This window comes from Bombina bombina, chromosome 5 (genome assembly GCF_027579735.1).
Source record: "Bombina bombina isolate aBomBom1 chromosome 5, aBomBom1.pri, whole genome shotgun sequence".
Taxonomy (NCBI): Eukaryota; Metazoa; Chordata; class Amphibia; order Anura; family Bombinatoridae; genus Bombina; species Bombina bombina.
The window spans coordinates 1,025,980,790-1,026,000,740 of record NC_069503.1 but is presented as its reverse complement, the minus strand read 5'-3'; the positions used below and the strand labels follow the sequence as shown (position 1 = coordinate 1,026,000,740).

Sequence of the window (19,951 nt, the reverse complement as noted above, 5' to 3'; positions counted from 1 at the left end):
CGTTTTGTGGGGAGTTAAGGCCCCGGACGTTAAGCGTGCTAATTCTCATTGTGGATGCGGACAGAGAGAGGAAAAAAAAAAAAAAAGGGGAAAAAAGAGAAGGAGAGGGGGAAGAGAAAAGAAAAAAGAAAGAGGGCAAATAAACTAACGTAGGTGGCGGGGGAGGTTTGGGGATATGATACACACAGAAATTATAATAATTTTTTTTTTTTTCCACTACAACTCCAACTTTCTCTTCAATATTTACATTTTTTATACCACCGGTGGTTTTACATATTTATGTTTTTTTATATACGTTTTATGCATTTGCCTTTTTTTGTGTTGTGTTTGAGATTAAATATAATTATAATTTTATTTTTTTAGGGTTCATCTGTTCAATTGAACTAAATAACGTACATTATATATATTTACTCCTCCAAATAGCAGCTTTCACTAGCGCACCCTATTCTTTCTTTTTTGGGGATTTTAACTAGTAACAGAGGTATTGCTCAGGAACTTACCTCTTTTAGGGTAGCTTATATGCTATATTAACAGGTTTTATCGGTTGTCTCAGTTAGACTTAACAAACTACTAAGAAAATAAAGTATTCTGGATAGTCAAACTACAAACTAGATATCTGAAAAATATGAACAGGAGATTAGATGTAGATCTATTTGTAGATTAAGAATTCCCTCAATAATATTATGTAGACAGAACTCTACTATCTGGATTGTTGATACGTTTTCCCTATGATCTTTCCTAATATATATATATATATCCCCCCATAGCATAGTTTAGTACAATTTTGAAATAATAATATATTATTAATTATTTATTGTTAGTATGTATTTTACTTTTCCCATCTGTTAATAATGAGATATCAAGAGAAAAATTAATCAGTCTCACACAAATAAATCCCCACATTGGAGATTAACATTTGAAACAAAACAAGGGATACATGGTTACAATATTATGGAACTAATAGAGCCATGGTTTCTGATAACATTGACAGTGTTTCACATTTCATAATGGGTAAAATGTATATGCATTACTTGAAAATGTGTCTTCTAAACTTTCTTTCAAGCAGATATGAGACTATATGTAATATTCTGAAGACTTCTGCTCAAGACTTAGGGTAGAAGACTATTATTTGCTTTGTTTTTTATGTTATGTTTTCTTTTTTCTTTATCCTGTATATCTTAAAAATATATCCATAAATATAGTATATGGTATATGTACCAACCTCATCTAATTTATTTATCTTATTTTATTTTCTTTCTTTCTGGCAGTTTAAAGTAAGAAATAATATGAATATATATTTTTTATTATTATGACTGTTTTGTATGTATGTATGTTTTAAATTACATCTATTATACCAGAGTCATAATGTAGTCAACCGGCCCTTGATTGCGCCCATATTCACTGCATACTGTGTGTTTGACCAATCATTATTGCTTTGTATATAATTTATTCATGACGTAATCATATGCTGGTATATAAAGCTTGAACTTCCCATTGAATCATTAGCCTCTGATGAAGCGCATGTGGAAACGCGTCAGGCGTTCTTTTGCATGTCACCCTGTGTGATTACTTGGCTATGCCAATAATGTAACATATCTCAGCCTAATGTCACTATCCCTTTAAGACTGCCTTTCCTGATTCTGACACTCATGCTGTTTTGGGCAGTATTTACATTCAGCTTGCCTGCCTGATTAATCATTCATGCACCTGATTCCCTCAGCCTCTTTTTAAGCCTTCTCAGGTCTAATGTGCTTTGCATTAACTTTGAAGTTGTGTTCCTGAAAACAACTGAGGTCTGTGGTTGATCCTGCATGAATCCTACCAACATATTCAAGCTTCAGTTTTTCCTATTTCCTCTGCCTAAAATCATCAAATCGCAAGTATCCAAATAATTCCATTTTGTTACCTGGACACTGCTACTTAACAAACTCTGAACTTTATTATAAATCAAGCATACTTTTGGTTATCATCACTCTCTAATTATAACAACAGCATCTTACTCAGAACTTTATAACTATTCTCTGCAACAAGTTGTCATAGCTGAAATATCCTTCTACAAATATGTTAACATATTCAGAACTCTGCATCTATGTGTTCAGTTAAAAGCTTTCATGTGATTCTCCAATATATGTACAAACAGTAATTGATGCTTTAAACTTGCAACTTGACTATCACCTGTGCTGCTCTGATTATTACTGACATACAGCTCTATATAATATTACTGTGAACCTGCAACAAACCTTAGTTTGCATATATATGCACAAATGTAATTAATGCCTAAAACTTGCAACTTGTTTATCACCTGTGCTGCTCTGTTTAATTTTGACATACAGCTCTATATAATATTATGTACTGTGAACCTGCAACAAACCTTAGTTTGTATCTATGTGTAAATCTTTTTTTTTTTTTTTTTTTTTTATTTTATTATTTTTTAATTACACAAAAAAAAAAGAAGTGACAAACATTTCTCCATACAGGAGAAAAAAATACTAACATAGGCACAAAACATACAAACAGGTCAAAAAAAAAAAAAGTCTTCTTATATAAAATAAAATAACATTTCCCGGACAAACTAGGTCATAAAAAAAACAAAACTTCCTATCTCTTTCAACCCTCCCTCCAACCTCCAAATCAATTGATGAAACAAGACTAGACCCCCCCAGTCTAGACAACTTATTTCCTTCTAAGGAGGAGATGAGTGGATAAGAAAAGAAAAGAAGGATAGAGGAAAAGGGGGAGGAAAAAAAAGAAAAAAAAGGGAGGTATGTTTCTCTCTCACACCTCTCCCACACCCTACCTCCCCCGTTCCCATCTCTAATTTAATTTGATATTAATAATTTGTTCTATATAATATACAAAGTCATTACCCTGGGAGCACACAAAGGCCTTCCAAATCCTACAAATGTTTTCCCCTGAGGACCCCCCTAGTTTTAATTCGTAAGCAGCTTTAATTGTTGCATCTAGTAGCAATTTCCTTGCTTCTGAAATGGAAGGTATTTTATAAGAGATCCAATGTTTAAAAAAAAAGTGTTCTAATAATTATTATTGCTACTAATATAAAGTTGACATCTCTGTCCCAGGAAACATGGGACCTCAAAAAAAAGGACAGATTCTCTTGTTAACTGAATTTTCTTTTTTACTTTATTGGAAAGAAAGTATTCCATCTTCATCCAAAACTGATTTAGTTTTGGGCATCCCCATAGTAGATGATTCAGGTCTGGATCCTGAGAGTGACATTTAGGACAGAGATTAAGTACATTCTTATTCCACTTAGCCACTCTACGTGGGATTAGATAATCTCTATGTAGCACTCTAAATTGAATTTCTCTATAGTAAGATGAAGAGAACAGTTTTTGAGTAATCTTTAGACTCTTTAAAAGTATTTTGTCCAAGTCAGGTAAATCAACCATTACTGTCCAGTGGGATGTCAAATTTAATACTGCTGACGTTTCTTCTAGAGACAACAAAAATTTATAGACAAAGGATAGCAATCCTTTCCTCACTTTTACAACATCGACAAGAGGATGCTCTCTCCACATCTGAGGAGCCAGATTCATTAATTTAAGAATATAACTTTTTACTTGTATAAAATAAAACATATGTTTTTTTAATTCTCTTGGAATTTATCAAATGTATATACTTTATTCAAGTTAAAATCATAAAAGTCTTTCACTATCAATGGTCTCTCTGGTGACCATTTTTTAAAGATGTCCACCATATTACCTAAGGGGAAATGTGTGTTGCCGATTATCGGCAGCCATTTTGAAATATTCTGCCTCATTCCACCACCTTTAGATAAATTTCTCCAAACTTTTATTATATCCCTATACAGAGGGTGCTCCAAGAGTCTCTTTCCTAATTCTTTATTCGAGGCAAACAAAACATAGCTTAAGGAAAGCGGGGAACAAACTTGATTCTCTAGAATCTCATCAGAGTATAGGAAAGACCTTGATAACCAATCCATCGGAAAACGTAAAATAGCAGCCTGATTGTAGCATTCTAGGTTAGGTAAAGCCAACCCACCTTTACTATATGGCTGGTATAACTTGGCTAGTTTCAGTCTCGGTTTTCTCCCACTCCATAAAAACAGTCTTAATGATTGATTAAAAAGCCGTAGATCATTCTTATTTATCAAAAGAGGAAACATCCTCAAAGTATAGAGAATCCTAGGGATAATGAACATCTTAAAAAGAGCTATCTTACCTGACAGGGAGATGGGAGTGATACCCACGATTTTAATTTCTCTCTGCTATCCCTCAACATTGTTACAAAGTTATCTTTATACCAATCTGCTGTGTTTGCAGAGATTTTCAACCCTAAATATTCCAGAGTATTGGTTTCTATAAACTGAAAGGTTTGCAAATCCTCTGGATTCACCTTAAGCCACAGAATTTTAGATTTTGAAAGATTTGTTCTATACCCTGAAACCGTACCTTATTGATCGAGCAGCCTTACAATAGCACCAATTTGACTCCTTGGTTCAGCAACAAAGAGCAAAAGATAATCTGCAAATAGGGCAGTTTTAAATTTTACCTGACCTATATTAATTCCAATCAACAAATCTCTCAATCTAATAGCCAAGGGTTCCATTATAAGATCAAACAATAGTGGAGACATCGGGCATCCCTGCCGAGTACCTCTTGTTAACTTGAAGGAGTCTAACATAAAATTATTTATCAATATAGAAGCCTTAATGTCTGAATAGACCTTGATAATAAATTCCTTGAAAAGACCCCTGAATCCAAATTTCTTCAATACCTGGATCAGGAAGGGCCACTCCACCCTGTCGAAGGCCTTCTCTGCATTCAGGGATAGCAGGAAGGCCTCCGGCAGGGCAGAGCGATCCCCCCATACCGACAAATTACCTGTAGAATTTTCCTTACATTCAACTCTGCCACTCTACCAGTGATGAACCCTGACTGGTCCTGATGCACAATCGCTGGTAACAGAGGTTTCAGCCTTTCAGCCAAGCAGTGAAATAGGTCTATATGAAGTCATATCTGCTGGATCTTTGTTAGCCTTTGGAATTAGGATTATGTTAGCCCTTTTGAAGCTTTCAGAGATCTTATTTTTTTGTTCCAAAATATGTATTATAAAGGTCAGTCAAAACTGGGCCTATCTCTGTACGCAAGATTTGGTAAAATTCAACAGGCAGACAGTCTGGGCCAGGAGCTTTCCCTCTAGCCATTGAATTAATAATTCTTTGAATTTCATTCTCTGTTATTGGTTGATTCAAAGCTTCGCAATCTTCTACTGAGATTTTAGGAAAGTGAATCCCATCCAAAAACTTTTTAATATTTTCTGGATCCGGACACTGGGATGTGTATAAATCAGTGTAAAAATTTTGGAATAATTGCAACATTTGATCTTGTTCTGTATACACTTGGTCCTTCACTTTTATCGCTGCTACTGATTTCCTCCTGGATTGTCTTTTAAACAATGAGGCCATTTATTTACCAACTTTATTGCCAAATTTAGCAAATCTGGCACTGTTTTTGTGTAAAAGTACCCGTGCCTCTCCCAAGAGAAATGTCTCTCTTTCTTTCTTGGCCTGAAAGTAGCTATCTGTGTTTAGTTTACAAGGTCTTTCTAAGAACAAAGTGTATGCCTCCCTTACTTTATCTGAAAGAGCTTTGTCTTTCCTCAGATTCTCTTTTTTTAATTTTGCCATATAACTAGAAATTTCCGCTTTCAGGTAGACTTTAGCAGTTTCCCAAAATAGCTGAACATTATCTCTACAATGACTATTAAAAGTTCTATAATCTTCCCATGCTTTAATTAGAAAGGCCTTAAATCTAGTAGAATCCCGCAGATATGTCAGAAAGAAAAAAGAGTTAAATAGAAATTTATTTTTCGCCGCAATGGTTAGAGTGACCGGGGCATGGTCCGACAAACTAAAGTCTCCAATAATACAATTCTCAACCTTGGGAACCAATAAATCCGAAATCAGAAAAAGATCTAATCTTGAGAGCGTATTATGAGTCTTAGAGCAACATGTATACTCTAGGCTATTGGGATTTAACAATCTCCATATATCAACTAGCTTTAATGAATTATAAAGTAGATTAAATATTCTTTTTTCAAAGTTCAACTGGGCAGGTTTGAATTTAGCTTTAATATTCCCAGTTCCCACTCTCCTTCTATCCAGATATGAGTTTGGTGTAACATTAAAATCCCCCATCAATAAAATTTTGGCTTTAGGAAATTTAAACATTTTCTTTACTAATAAATTCCAAAATCTTTCATTAGAGACATTTGGGCCATAAATGTTAACTAATAGATATTCTTCCTCTTGAACAGAGAATCTAATAATTAAATATCTTCCCTCTTTATCTATAGATGTATTCAAGATTTTGCATTCCAACCTTGTATGGAATAGAACCATCACCCCTCTGGACGATTTTATATAGGATGAAAAAAAGGATTCTCCCAACCATCGAGCTCTGATCTTTCTGTGTTCCTTATCTGATAAATGGGTTTCTTGTAAACACGCTATGTCGAAGTCTCTTTTTCCTAGGAAATTCATGACTGCTTTTCTTTTTATTGGGGAATGAATCCCCCCTATGTTCCAGGTTAATATTTTAATCATCTATCCTAGGGAGAACAGTAAAGCAACTGGAGTGAGAAAAGAGCCACTAAGGGAGAGGAGAGAAGAGGGGGGAGAGAAAGAGAGAGAGAAGGAAAAAAAAAAAAAAAAGGAAAAAGAGGAAAAAACATATACACTCGTGTATATAACACACTTTAAACCCCTTATTTTGTAATTGTACAAATTTTTTGACAAATTCTTTCCAAAAATTTTCCCATATAACCATGTGATACCAAATAGAATTTTAAACCCCCTGTATTTAACAACTCTAACTTTTTTAACAATACCTATAGTTCCCAATTTTCTAATGAGTGTTTTATTTCTATGTGTCAAAAAAAATAAAAAACATTTATAAATAACAAACTTTAGAGCCCTTATTTTTGTATTCATACAATTTTTTAACAAATTTCTATAACTCATTTTTCCTAATAAATTAAACCCTCTATTCTTCAATAGTGAAATACTCATCTGTGTTATACCTTCTTTCATGGGTTCATTCAGAAGCATTACAAACATCCAAATAGTGCATACTAAAATCCTTAAACCTACTATGTTCACAGTTGTACCCTTTTTACTAGTACCTATAACTTCTTTCTATCTATACAATCATTACTTGTGCCCATACTTTCCTATCCCCTAGTTGTATTTCACTTAATAATAACTTATTTATATAAAAAAACTGCCCTAAACTTGTGCAGAATAACTTTATACCCTTTTTAAAACAGCTATAGTTCACAGCTTTATCTTTTTTAACAATTCCTATAAATTCCAATTTTCTAATGAGTGTTTTACTTCTATGTGTCGAAGAGGGAAAAAAAAAATAAGCTGTGACAGATCTCTTTGAAGAAAAAAAAATATATAACTTTTCAATCTGGGAAAAGAGAAGAAAAATCAAAAACCTGTTCAAAAACACCATACTAGACATACACATAAATACACAAAAATAGAATACAAAATGTAAGGAAGACTCTCATTAAACCTTTCCCTTCTTTGATTAATTTTCCAAAAAGGATAGGGCTGCTTCTGGGGAATCAAAGAAAAAAAAGTCCATGCCAGATTTTATTCTAAGTCTAGCTGGGTATAACAGGGAAAAAAAACTATTTTCAGCCACTAAGCGAGAACATATCGGCGAAAATTGTTTTCTTTTCAATGAAACTTCAGTAGAAAAGTCCTGGAAGAGCAAGATCTTTACTCCTTGGTATTGTAGAGTCTGTCTTTTCCTGTAAGCTCTCAAAATCTCGCTTTTCCCTTGGAAGTTTAAAAACATTGCTATGACTGGCCTTGGTCTCCTATCATTTGATGTTGAATGATCTCTCTCTCTTCCCATTCTGTGTATTCTTTCAATTGTAAAGATACTCTCCCCTGGGTTTAATCCAAGTAGCTCAGGGATAGAATGTTCCACAAATTTTTTTAAATCCTGAAATTTCAGGGATTCGGGGATACCAATTAGGAGCAGATTGCTCCGCCTTGACCTGTTTTCCATATCGTCAATTTTGTTGGTCAAAGTTATGTTTTGTTTTACAAGAGATTCCACCTGTAGTTGTACCTTAATCTGAGTATTCTCGCAATTTGAAATCCTCTGTTCTATTTCTTTTATTCTTTCTGCCTGATTTTTCAGCTCCTCCAGGATTGTATTTAGTCTTGTATGTATTTCTTCCAGTTTAGGGCCTATTAGGGCAGAAACCAGGGTTGCAATCTCCCCCGCATATGAGGTGTCAGGGATCCTGTCTTCCCTTAAAGATTTATTCGGGGAGCTGGCTGAGTTAGCAGATTTTTTACCTTTTTTATCTATTTGTTTCATTTTTGGTGACATTTTTGTTTGAGTGAGATATTTATCCATATATCTTATGAAATGATTCAATCTCAAAACTGGTGACTCAAACTTATTATGTACACAAATCAGAATTTCCCATTTCACAGGCCTCTTTCACAAAGTTTACATTTCAGGCCCCGAACAACTCTCCTTTCCTTTCTTTTCCCCCTCTTTCTTTTCTTTTCTTTTCTTTTCCTTTCTTTAGGGGTTTTGAGTTAAGAAATATTTAAGGAGAAATAAAGAAGATGGCGTATACTAAGTCAGTGAGGGACCCTAGTCGCTGTCAGATTTTAACAGAGGCTTTGAGATTTTAGGAAGGTAGGTAGAAAAAAAAACGCTAAGCGTCTATAATTTTCCAGCTCAGCAGCCTTCAATGGCATAGGAAGAAAAAAAGTAGCATTTCTCCAATTTAAAGATCAAATAAATAGGTAGTTCCTACCTTCCCTTCTTTCCTTTCTCCCTTCCTTTGACTTGCCGTTTCCTAGGATCTTTCTGGATCTCTCTCCTTTACTCCTTATCTTTTGGGGGTTAAAGGCCTCCCATATGAAGGCAGCTCTGCGACTTCCAGGTGTTCCACTCACTCCTTCTCATGCACCAAAAAAGCCCCAGCGTTGGTCGGCAGCCAAAAAAGAGCAGGCCACTAGACCCTTCCTATAACGCTGTGTATAGCAGCCTACGCGGACCCCCGCGCCACAGCTTCTCCCTTGCAGCACCTTGCGCCAGAGGTACCGGCCCTGATGTAGCCCACAAATGAGCCACAACACCTCCTGACCCTCCGAGCAGAGGTCTTGCCAAGGGACCACAAAGCCTCAGAATCGGTAACAGACGCGGCTTCCTCTCCACCGCTATTGTGTCCGTCCCTCAGTCTGTGCTCACGCTGTGCTGCGCTGCGTGGTGACGTAGCAGCGTACAACCCCCCTTGTGCAGGAATCCAGGCCATCTATGTGTCAATCTTTTACCAGTTTACTCTGAAGCCTGAACATTCCACATTGCTATATTTTTCTCTCATTGAATCCTGCAGCTACTCCTATTAACTAACTATAAGTCACAGTGAAGTCAGAATATATTGTATACAAATGTTGCACTCTCCATTTATTCTACAATAACTTCTAGCAACTATGAATCACAGAATATCATTTATCCACGTCCAGGATACTCTCCCCCCGGTCAGGGGTCTGTGTCTTCAAATCCCTACCACTGCCCTGTGGGTCTGTGTCCTGAGCGCATGTACACCGGAACATGACAAATAAATTGAACTCTGTTGCAGCTTGTGGCCTCAGTTTGGTGTTTTTTTTGTTGCTTATACGCTTAAAATGTACCCTTAGATTCTTGTCTTGGGGCAAAAAAAACTCCCTTCCCTCCAGTGATAGTGGAAATAATAGAATCCAATTGAGAACCAAAAAGATTCTTTACCTTGAAAAGAAAGAGATAGCACTCTTGTTTAGATACCATGTCAGCATTCCAAGATTTAAGCCATAAAGCTCTTCTAGTAAGAATAGCTAAAGAGAAAGATTTGATATTAAGTTTCACAACATCAAAAGAAAGCATTGCAAATAAAATGATTTGCATGTTGAAGTAAGAGAATAATGTTAAATAATTCTGGGTCTAAATTTATCTGCTGAGCTAAACTGTCCAACCAAAATATAGAAGCAGCAGCAACATCAGCGATAGATATAACTGGTCTAAGAATATAGCCAGTATGCAAATATGCCCTTCTAAGATAAGATTCAAGTGCTGTCTTCTATAGAAATGGTAGTACCTTTGGCAAGAGTGAAAATAGCCCCATCAACTTTAGGTTAGGGGCTGTTTCCCAAACTTTCAAATTATCAATAGGTAAAGGATACAATTTTTAAAACCTAGAAGAAGGATTAAAAGAAGTACCAGGCTTAGACCATTCTTTAGCAATAAGATTAGTGATAGCCTCTGGAATAGGAAATACTTTAGGAGTAATAACAGTAGTCTTAAATACAGAATTTAAACGATTACTAGGTCTATCATCAGGAGTTTTAGGCTAGTAAATCCCTAAAGTAAATAATACTTCCTTAAAAAGAAGACAAATGTATTTAATTTTAAACAAAAAAGAAGATTTATCAATCTCTATCTCTGATGTAAGATACTACGAATCAGAGGAACCCCCATCAGTAGAAGATATGTCAGTATGCTGTTGGTCAGTACGAAATTCACTAGATTTAAGAAGATAATGCAAAACCCTTTTACATTTATTTGAAGGCGGAATAGCAGACATAGCCTTCTCTATAGCTGTAGCAATAAAATCTTTCATTGCTGCAGAAATTCCCTCTGCATTAGACTGAGAGTTATTAAAGGGACATAATACTCATATGCTAAATCACTTGAAAGTGATGCAGTATAACTGTAAAAAGCTGACAGTAAAATATCACCTGAGCATCTCTATGTAAAAAAGGAAGTTATTTTACCTCACAATTTCCTCAGCTCACCAGAGTAAGTTCTGTGTAAAAAGTTATAATTTAGCTGCTGCCCAGCTGCAGGTAAAAAAAAAAAAAATGAAGAAATTAACAGCAGCCAATCAGCATCAGCAGTGCTGAGGTCATGAACTCTTTTACTGTGATCTCATGAGATTTCATTTAACTCTCATGAGATTTCATTTTAAACTTTCTTACACTGAATAGGGAAATAAGATGAGTGTGCACGAAAGCTCGCTCCTTCCACTGTCCCGGAACAGACATACTGATTTGCTGCTTAGAAGTCCTTTACAATAGGATGTGGCTAATGAGAAACTTTTGAGGTAAAATATCTTACTTTTTTATATAGAGATGTTCAGGTGATATTTTCTAGTCAGCTTTTTACAGCTATACTGCATCACTTTCAAGTGTTTAAACATTTTGGTATTATGGCCCTTTAACATTGATAGCATTTATACTCATAGAAATATTGTCAGAATGTAACAAAATATTAAAACAATAGCAACATAATTGAGCTGAAGAAATCAGATCAGCCTTTAACAACAAACACACGTTTCGTTTTGTAGAAATATGTTCAGGCAGCTTAGTTTCTATGGTAACTTCTGAGGCAGGTTCAGTTTGAGACATAGTTGCAAAAAACAAACGAATATATAAATAGTTTGCAATTTTATATCTATGCTCCTATATATAGCAGGCTTGAGAGAGTGGGAAACAGTGCTAATATATAAAAAGGAAGCATTGAAATAAGCAGTGAGGTAACAAGTGCTGCATATAGCTTTCTAACAAAAAAATTTAAACACAGGGTGATTTGGGGGTGGAGTTGTATCCCCAAACATGTCAAGACATGTAAAGACATGCCTTTTTTTTTCTTTTTTTTTAAGACATGCCCAGACATGCTAAGACATACTAAGATATGTTTCAAAATCAAAGAAACCTGTCGTGCAGCTATAATATATAAGGAGCACTAAACAACTGACTCAAGGCATATATATATAAACATTATATAACAACTTTACTTAAAGGGACAGTTCACCCAAAAAAAATCTAACCTTTAAATTGTTCCCAATTATCTATTTTACCTGCGGTAGTGTATTAAATTATTTACAAGTAGCTCCTTTACCCCTATTTCAGGATATGAAATAGCTGATTTAGCCTGTGGTATCACAACCTATACTAAAATGTTGATACTGGAGTATATGCTATTGACAGACTATGTAAACACAGCCAGCAGAACAAATTACACTCTCATTGGGTTGCAGGATAGTTTAAGTAATAAAATGTTAATTTTCCATTGTTCTTTCTAAGTACATATTGAGTTTGCTTTACACACAGATATAAGATAAGGAAGCAAGTCTGTGTGAATAAAAGTGATAACATAATGATATCTGATATTAGCTGGAAGCTCAACCCATTGTAATAGGCTGTGGTTTAAAAGCACAAAACCAGCTAATTTATATACATAAATAAACCTGAAAATGCAAATTCTCAAACATTTTATACTCTGCAGCTGGTATAACAAGTCATTGAAAATACATTAATTGAAAAACAATTTGAAGGTGTACTGTCCCTTTAAAAAGTGCCTAATCCATAGCTGGGAGTGTCTTTGTTAAAAAGATACATTTTCATACTTACCTTTAAGACACCCATCCACATATAGCAGACAGCCAAACCAGTACTGTAACATATCAGCAGGGATAGGCACAGACAAAGGCTGTGGTGGACATTTTCCAAAGTACAGACCTTAGTGAAGGACACCAAGGTACAATTGAAATTAAAAACATTATTTTATAGTGCTGGGTGTTATTGTACTGATGCAGATACCACTAATCCTATAACCAACCCTCCTCTGGCTATACCCATGAGCCAGTGTCACTACTGTGTCATTATATAGCGCTGGGTGTTATTATACTGATGCAGATACCACTGATCCTATAACCAGCCCTCCTCTGGCTATAACCATGAGCCAGTGTCACTACTGTGTCATTATAGAGTGCTTGGTGTTATTATACTGATGCAGATACCACTAATCCTATAACCAACCCTCCTCTGGCTATAACCATGAGCCAGTGTCACTACTGTGTCATTATAGAGTGCTTGGTGTTATTATACTGATACAGATATCACTGACCCTGTAACCAGCCCTTGTCTGGCTATACGCATGTGCCAGTGTCACTACTGTGTCATTATATAGTGCTGGGTGTTATTATACTGATACAGATATCACTGACCCTGTAACCAGCCCTTGTCTGGCTATACCCATGAGCCAGTGTCACTACTGTGTCTTTGTATAGTGCTGGGTGTTATTATACTGAGGCAGATATCACTGACCCTATAACCAGCCCTTGTCTGGCTATACGCATGTGCCAGTGTTACTATTGTGTCTTTGTATAGAGCTGGGTGTTATTATACAGATGCAGATACACATCCAGTATTTCACTCAGGCTTTTTTTATTCCATAACTAATCACCCAATATCGCTAGCAGTCTCTTGACAAGCCACTAACTTTATTCACACTACATAGTTTTTTTTATCCCTATTAATTAATCAGAAATAAAAGATATACTAAGGTTGTGGCGGACACTGCAAGGGCTAGTCACGGACACCAGTGTCTGTGTATGGACACCTTGCCTATCCCTGCATATCAGCAGAGGTAATGGTACAAGAGTATATTGTCGATTAAGAAAGGGAGGCAGCAGATGAATCCCTGCGACCGATTTAGAGAGCCTTATAATAAGCTTTCCCATAGGTGAAAAAACATGGTATCATCAGGCAATACTCCCTTCACATCCCTTTAGACAAACACTGTACTTTGAGAGGAACTGGGCTTCAATATGCTTAGAAGCGCCTTTAACTGAAGAATCAAGCACACCATGCTTCACCACCACCAAGGAGGCAAAGTTTTTAAAACTGAGGTATGAGTGAGGTGGGAGGTGTATTTATAGGCATTTGAGGTTTGGGAACCTTTGCCCCCTCCTGGTAGGAATGTATATCCTATCAGTATCTAGCTCATGGACTCTTGCCACCTATATGAAATACATATCACTAACTAGGGGATAGTTTACCATTGTTTTAAATTTGCTTAGTTTTTTACAAACAAGTCAAAACCTTACATTTCAAGCATGAGTTAAACATTAGTGTGTATGTGTGTGTGTGTGTGTGTGTGGGGGGGGGGGGGGGGGGCATTGTCCTTTGGAAACCTAAAACCCCAATCACATATTATTTGTGATGTCAAATATGATGAAGCCATGTAATTTACATACAATGGACAGTTAAAAAAAACATGCAACCTCTATATGCTGATATGAATGTGTCTATGACAACGACTGGCAAGTTGCTACAATAACTAAATCAATTTGTTGCAAAATAAAACTCCATTTACTCATATCTCGCTCCCCATTACTAGATCGCTCCTATGGCCGCAGACAGAATAACATTTGTTATCGCTCTAAGCGCCTGCCTATCAAGCGACGTCATTTAAGAAAACACGCCCATATCCTATGCTGCCAGTTTTGTTCGTTTAATAAAGTTTTTCTACCTTGAATTTCTCCTTTCCACACGCCGGCAATCATGGCGGAGTACGATCTTACCACGAAAATTGCCCATTTCTTGGACCGGCATCTGGTTTTTCCCCTTCTCGAATTTTTATCAGTCAAGGAGGTAACGTTCGGTTCTGTGGGTAGTAAAACAACTTGTTCCTACAGGAAAGGCAGCGGCCTGTGCTCTGAAGAGCAATTAGAATACAGGCGGTTGTAGGCCTAGCACGGTGGCGCATGAATCTCATGTAATAAGTGTGTGGGGGCCACATTATGCCAGCAGTCAAGATTAATAAACTGATCTAATGTCACAGTATTGTGGCGCCGTATAAAATATAGAGCAGGTGACATTGTGTCACCATCTGTTTACACAGTGCCGTAACAATATGGTGTCAATTGGATGTTAATATAATGTGCATTAGAGCTCATGTATTTCCCATAGACCGTAGTAGGCAAACAGGAACTTCGTGCAGGACTACAGATAAATAAGATCTTCAAATAGTGGTGGCTAATTTGTGCTTATGCCAAGAGGTGTAATTAAATAAATGCTCATCACTGTTGTGAACTGTATCTTTATGGTAGCTATGTACATGTGCAGAAGATTAGTATTCTCTGTTACTTCTTGACAAATGTCTGTTTCTGTATTAAAGTATAAGAACAAGCAGTTAGTCACTTGAAATTAAAGGGCGGTTAGTGATTAAAGGGATTGTATACACAAATTTTCATATAACTGCATGTAAAAGATATTATTATAAAGAAGAATATGCACATATACTGATCTAAAACTCCATTATAAAACCTTTAAAAACGTACTTAGAAGCTCCCAGTTTAGCACTGTTGATAAGATTAGGCTTGGACACCCAGTGAAAGGGGCTGGGGAAACAAGAACAGCAGACACTTCCTTCGGCCCTGCATGGGAAAAGACAGATTCTCCAAACAGGAGCTGTGGACATTGGTATACATCTAAAACTTTGGGGCTTGGTTAAGAGTCCAAAATCAGCACAATGTTATTAAAAAAAAAAAAAAAAAAAAGCAAAACTATACATTTTTATAAAAAACACTCCCAGATGGGCTATATAAATGGATTATCTACAAAACATTATATGCAAAGAAAAATCTAGTGTTCTATGTCCCTTTAAATGGCATGCTCTAATTCGTTAGAGGATGTCATTTTATTACTATTGACCCAGCAGAAACTGCTGCTGACCTAATCAGCAGCTCTATGCCCACGACTCTGCTGTGCTGCTACCTCTGTTGATTGTGTTCTGCTGCGGGCGGCCTGAGGCGCACAGCACGGAAGATAAAGGAACGTTCAGCATGAAGTATTTTATACTTCATGACTGAAAGTCCCCATTATTTGTTGCCCTGGTAAATCCTAGCGTTTCACAAACACTAGGATTTACTATCCCTTTAAGGTTAATGACTTACTATCCCTTTAAGTTTAATGTTCCTTTAAACACCCGGATTTCCAAACTTTCCAAAATACTTCTATTATCAAATTTTCTTTGTTTTCCTTGTTATCCTTTGTTGATAAGCAGGGATGTAATTTCAGGAGAGTGCACATTACTGCAGCACTGTAAGGCAGCAGCGTTCTACATTAGCAAGAGCATTAGATGGCATCACTATTTCCTGTCATGTAGTGCTTTAGGCATGTGCACGCTACCTTCCTAGGTATCTCTTCAACAAAGAATAATATACAAAACAAAGTAAATTTGATACAGAAGTAAATTGTAAACTTATTTTAAATTATATTCTCTCTCTGAATAATGAGAACATTTTTGGTTTTCATGTCCCTTTATATCAGACATCCTCAAACTTGGCCCTCCAGAGTTTTGGAACTATATTTGCCATGATGCTCAGCCAGCTCATATGCTGGCTGAGCATCATGGGAAATGTAGTTCCAAAACCTCTGGAGGGCCAAGTTTGAAGATGTGTGCTTTATATAGTGAAATGTCTCTAGTTTGCAGCTATGTTGACATACATCTATGCAGGCAGCTTGTTAGAATAAAATAGTGTTTTATTGTGATAGTTTTTGCTAAGGCAGTTTGAAAAATGTTAGATCGAACGTCTACCTTCTGCAGCAAAACCCATGAAGCTGTATACGCATCATCGGCCAATTATATATACACACAGTTCTTTCACATATGATCACATGTATTGCTTAGGTGGATGTGATCCTATGCATTTTGCTGGAGGAGGAAGGTAACCTGTCATATATTTTATTATTTTAAACGGTTCAATTTAACTCTGCAGTTTTCCTGTGTTTTTTGTTTAATCTTAAAGGGATAGTCTAGTCAAAATTAAAGTTCCATAATTCGGATAGAGCATAACATTTTAAGCAACTTCTTAATTTACGTCTTATCAATTTTTATTCGTTCTCTTTGGTATCTTTATTTGAAAAGGCAAGAATGTAAGCTTAGAAGCCGGCCCATTTTTGGTTCAGCACCTAGGTAGCGCTCGCTGATTGGCTACATTTGGCAGGTGGGTCAGTCTTTGTATTTAGTGCAGGGTTTGAAAAATTAAATATATTAAAATATCAAAATATTTACTGCCCCTTTAAGTGCTACTTACTTATTTGTATTCCTCCCTATGTTCATTTTGACATCATTCTTAAACCAAAAACATTCTTTGGGTAATGCCTACATTGCATCTAAATTTTACCAATGCTAGCTTTTGCATCTTCGGAGGATATGTTCCTATCTTTCTACATTGGAAGGTGTTTTGTTTTTTTTCTCATTTATTTATAGAGGCTTATGCTAAATGAGTTTTTCAGGTAGCTGCTCATTTTAATTATTCTAAAATTACTAAAAAAAAATAGGCACATGGCGATTTTTCAAAGATGATCTGCACCAGATAACTGTCAGTTTTTAGTGATGAAGCAAGCACATTGTGCCAAGTCAGCTCTTTAATACTTGGTGGTTCAGAACTTCCACACCAGTTACACAGCATTTGCTGAGTCATATTTACTTTTTATGCAAAGAAAGACGGTGCATCTTCCTTAGAAATGGGAACATGCATGTTTGGTCATTATCTTCTAGATATGTCTCTGGTTATAATTATACTAATCTGTTCTTATACAGGTAATCCTAAAACTCTGACCTGTTAATGATTGAGGGCTAGAGAAGCTCTTCTTTAGTGGATCACTGTTATTAAAGTGTCATAATGCAAAAATATTTAAAGGGACAGGAAACCCCAACATTTTCTTTCAAGATTTGGATAGAACATACAATTTTCAAATTTACTTCTATTATCAAATATGCTTCATTCTCTTGTAACCCTTTCCTGAAGGAACAGCATTGCTCTGCTGGCAGCTAGCTGAACAAATCTAGTTAGCCAATCATAAGACAAATGTGTGCGGACACCAATCAGCAGCTAGCTCCTACTAGTGTATATGTGTGTATTCATTTTCAACAAGGGATACCAAGAGAACGAAGCACATTTGAAAATAGAAGTGAATTTAAGTGTTTTAAAAGTATATGCTCTATCTGAATCATGCTAGTTTAATGTTTACTTTCCTATCCCTTTAAGAAATAGTGTATAATGGGCACATGTTAATGGTATTGCATCTTTCTTTTTAATGGTTGGGCTATATATTTAACAGATGGGTCAATCTTTGTATTTAGTGCAGGGTTTGGGAGAAAATGTTCAAACTCTAGGAGCCAGGCTGAAAATTTAGTGGCCATAAATGTTTAATTGGTAGAAAATAGTCAAATATGGTTGTTACTGTGAAAATAGAAATTATAGATCCTATAGTTACCATTGTACAAATGAAACAAAAAATGGGGGAAAAAAGACTAAAAAAACCGTACACATGCACAAATCTATAGTTGTTTGTGTATGACGGTAAATCTGTCAAGGTGTTTAGTGAACTAGTATAAGAATTGGTGTAGTTTGAAGTTGCGCTAAATTAAATAAAATTAATGACCCAAATGTATGTATATATATATATATATATAATGTCCTTGTAAAGGGAAGTATTCATAAGGGTGAAGTATTTAAAAATCCTGTCTTACATTAAAAACAATGCTGTGAAAATATATTTTATTTTACATTGCCAGTGTTTGCAAATCATAACATTTGTCTTTGCAGATTTACAATGAGAAAGAACTTCTACAAGGGAAGCTGGACCTGCTTAGTGATACCAACATGGTTGACTTTGCTATGGATGTATACAAGAACCTATATGCTGACAAGGAAATCCCTCTTGGTAAGGTTCTTCCATAGACCTAGAGTACACGTCTGCATTGCTTATCATATCTATCTAATTTGTATGCATGCAGCTGGTAAGAATTTTAAAGCTTCTGCATTTAAAGGGACAGTAAACACCTTGTAATTACAAGACATTTCTGTTGTGTTGTTAAAAAATAAGCCAACTCTTCAAGTTTTTAAAACAAATTAACATCCTTTTTAGTACAATTATTTTTCATTTGCCAAACTCCACCCACCATTTGCCTTATTTGTAGGAGCCGATGTGGACTTGCAGACAACAAAGCTAGCCACTGTTGTAAAGTTAGTAAAAATGTATGTTTTGCAGTTGTTATGATAAAGCCAACTGGGGACAGATATGTAGCAGGGTTATAGCCTTGAGTAATCGGCAGGGTGCATTTCAAGGTCTGTGAGTTAGTAATTGCTCCATTTTCTACATTACATGAAAAGGGATCAAAATAATGAATATTGCAAAGTTGCTTTATTATGCTTAACTAAATGTTTTTTTATATAAAAATCTCAAGATGCCTGGGAACACATTAAAGCGGAAAATACTTTCCTTTTTTGTACTTAATTACAAATGCAATATTTTTAAATCATTTTAAACCTATTAAAGTTTAAACTTTTAAAAGGTAAGGTATCTTACCACAAAGCAAGCAAAATAGAATTTGTAATGAACATATTGCAAAGTGATGTTTGACATGTTTCTTTAAGCAAGTTTATCATGTTCTGACTTTTCTTCTATAACTGGCATTTACCATCTCTGCCTCAGCCTAATTCTTTTATAAAGAGATTACCTAATTTGTAGAGCTGTAATAGTGATCCCAGAATATCACTTAGAAAAATATTATATGTCTGAGTTTATTCTTCAGTTATAGCAGACATCCTCAAACTTGGCCCTCCAGAGGTTTTGGAACTACATTTCCCATGATGCTCAGCCAGCATATCAGCTTGTTGAGCATCATGGGAAATGTAGTTCCAAAACCTCTTGAGGGTCAAGTTTGAGGATGTCTGAGTTATAGTATAGTTCAGTGATGGCTAACTTTGGCACCCCAGATGCTTTAAAACTACATTTCACATGATTCTTAGCCACTCTGCCGTCTAGTTGAGCATCATGGGAAATGTAGTTTCAAAACATCTGGGGTGCTAAGGTTAGCCATCACTGAACTATACTATAACTCAGACATTGTATAGTTGGACCTTTTTAACCCCTTAATGACAACTGACGTACCAGGTACTTCATGCATTAACAAGCAGTTAATGACAATAGACGTACCTGGTACGTCAGTTGTCTAAAAGAGTGCTGGAAGCAATCACAATCGCTTCCAGCAGCTCTGAGGGTATTGCAGTGATGCCTCCATATGGAGGCATC

The 19,951-nt window shown here is 35.9% G+C and overlaps 1 protein-coding gene across 1 annotated transcript in view; it reads left to right on the top strand.

Moving 5' to 3' along the window:
* The first annotated feature begins 14,357 nt into the window (after positions 1-14,357).
* The window catches only part of EIF3E (eukaryotic translation initiation factor 3 subunit E), a 166,363-nt gene continuing 160,769 nt past the window's right edge, over positions 14,358-19,951 (top strand). The window contains exons 1-2 of the mRNA XM_053715283.1: positions 14,358-14,497; positions 18,463-18,580. Of these exons, the coding sequence (XP_053571258.1) occupies positions 14,408-14,497; positions 18,463-18,580 (208 nt within the window). The 5' untranslated portion in view covers positions 14,358-14,407. The remainder of the gene's footprint in view (positions 14,498-18,462; positions 18,581-19,951) is intronic.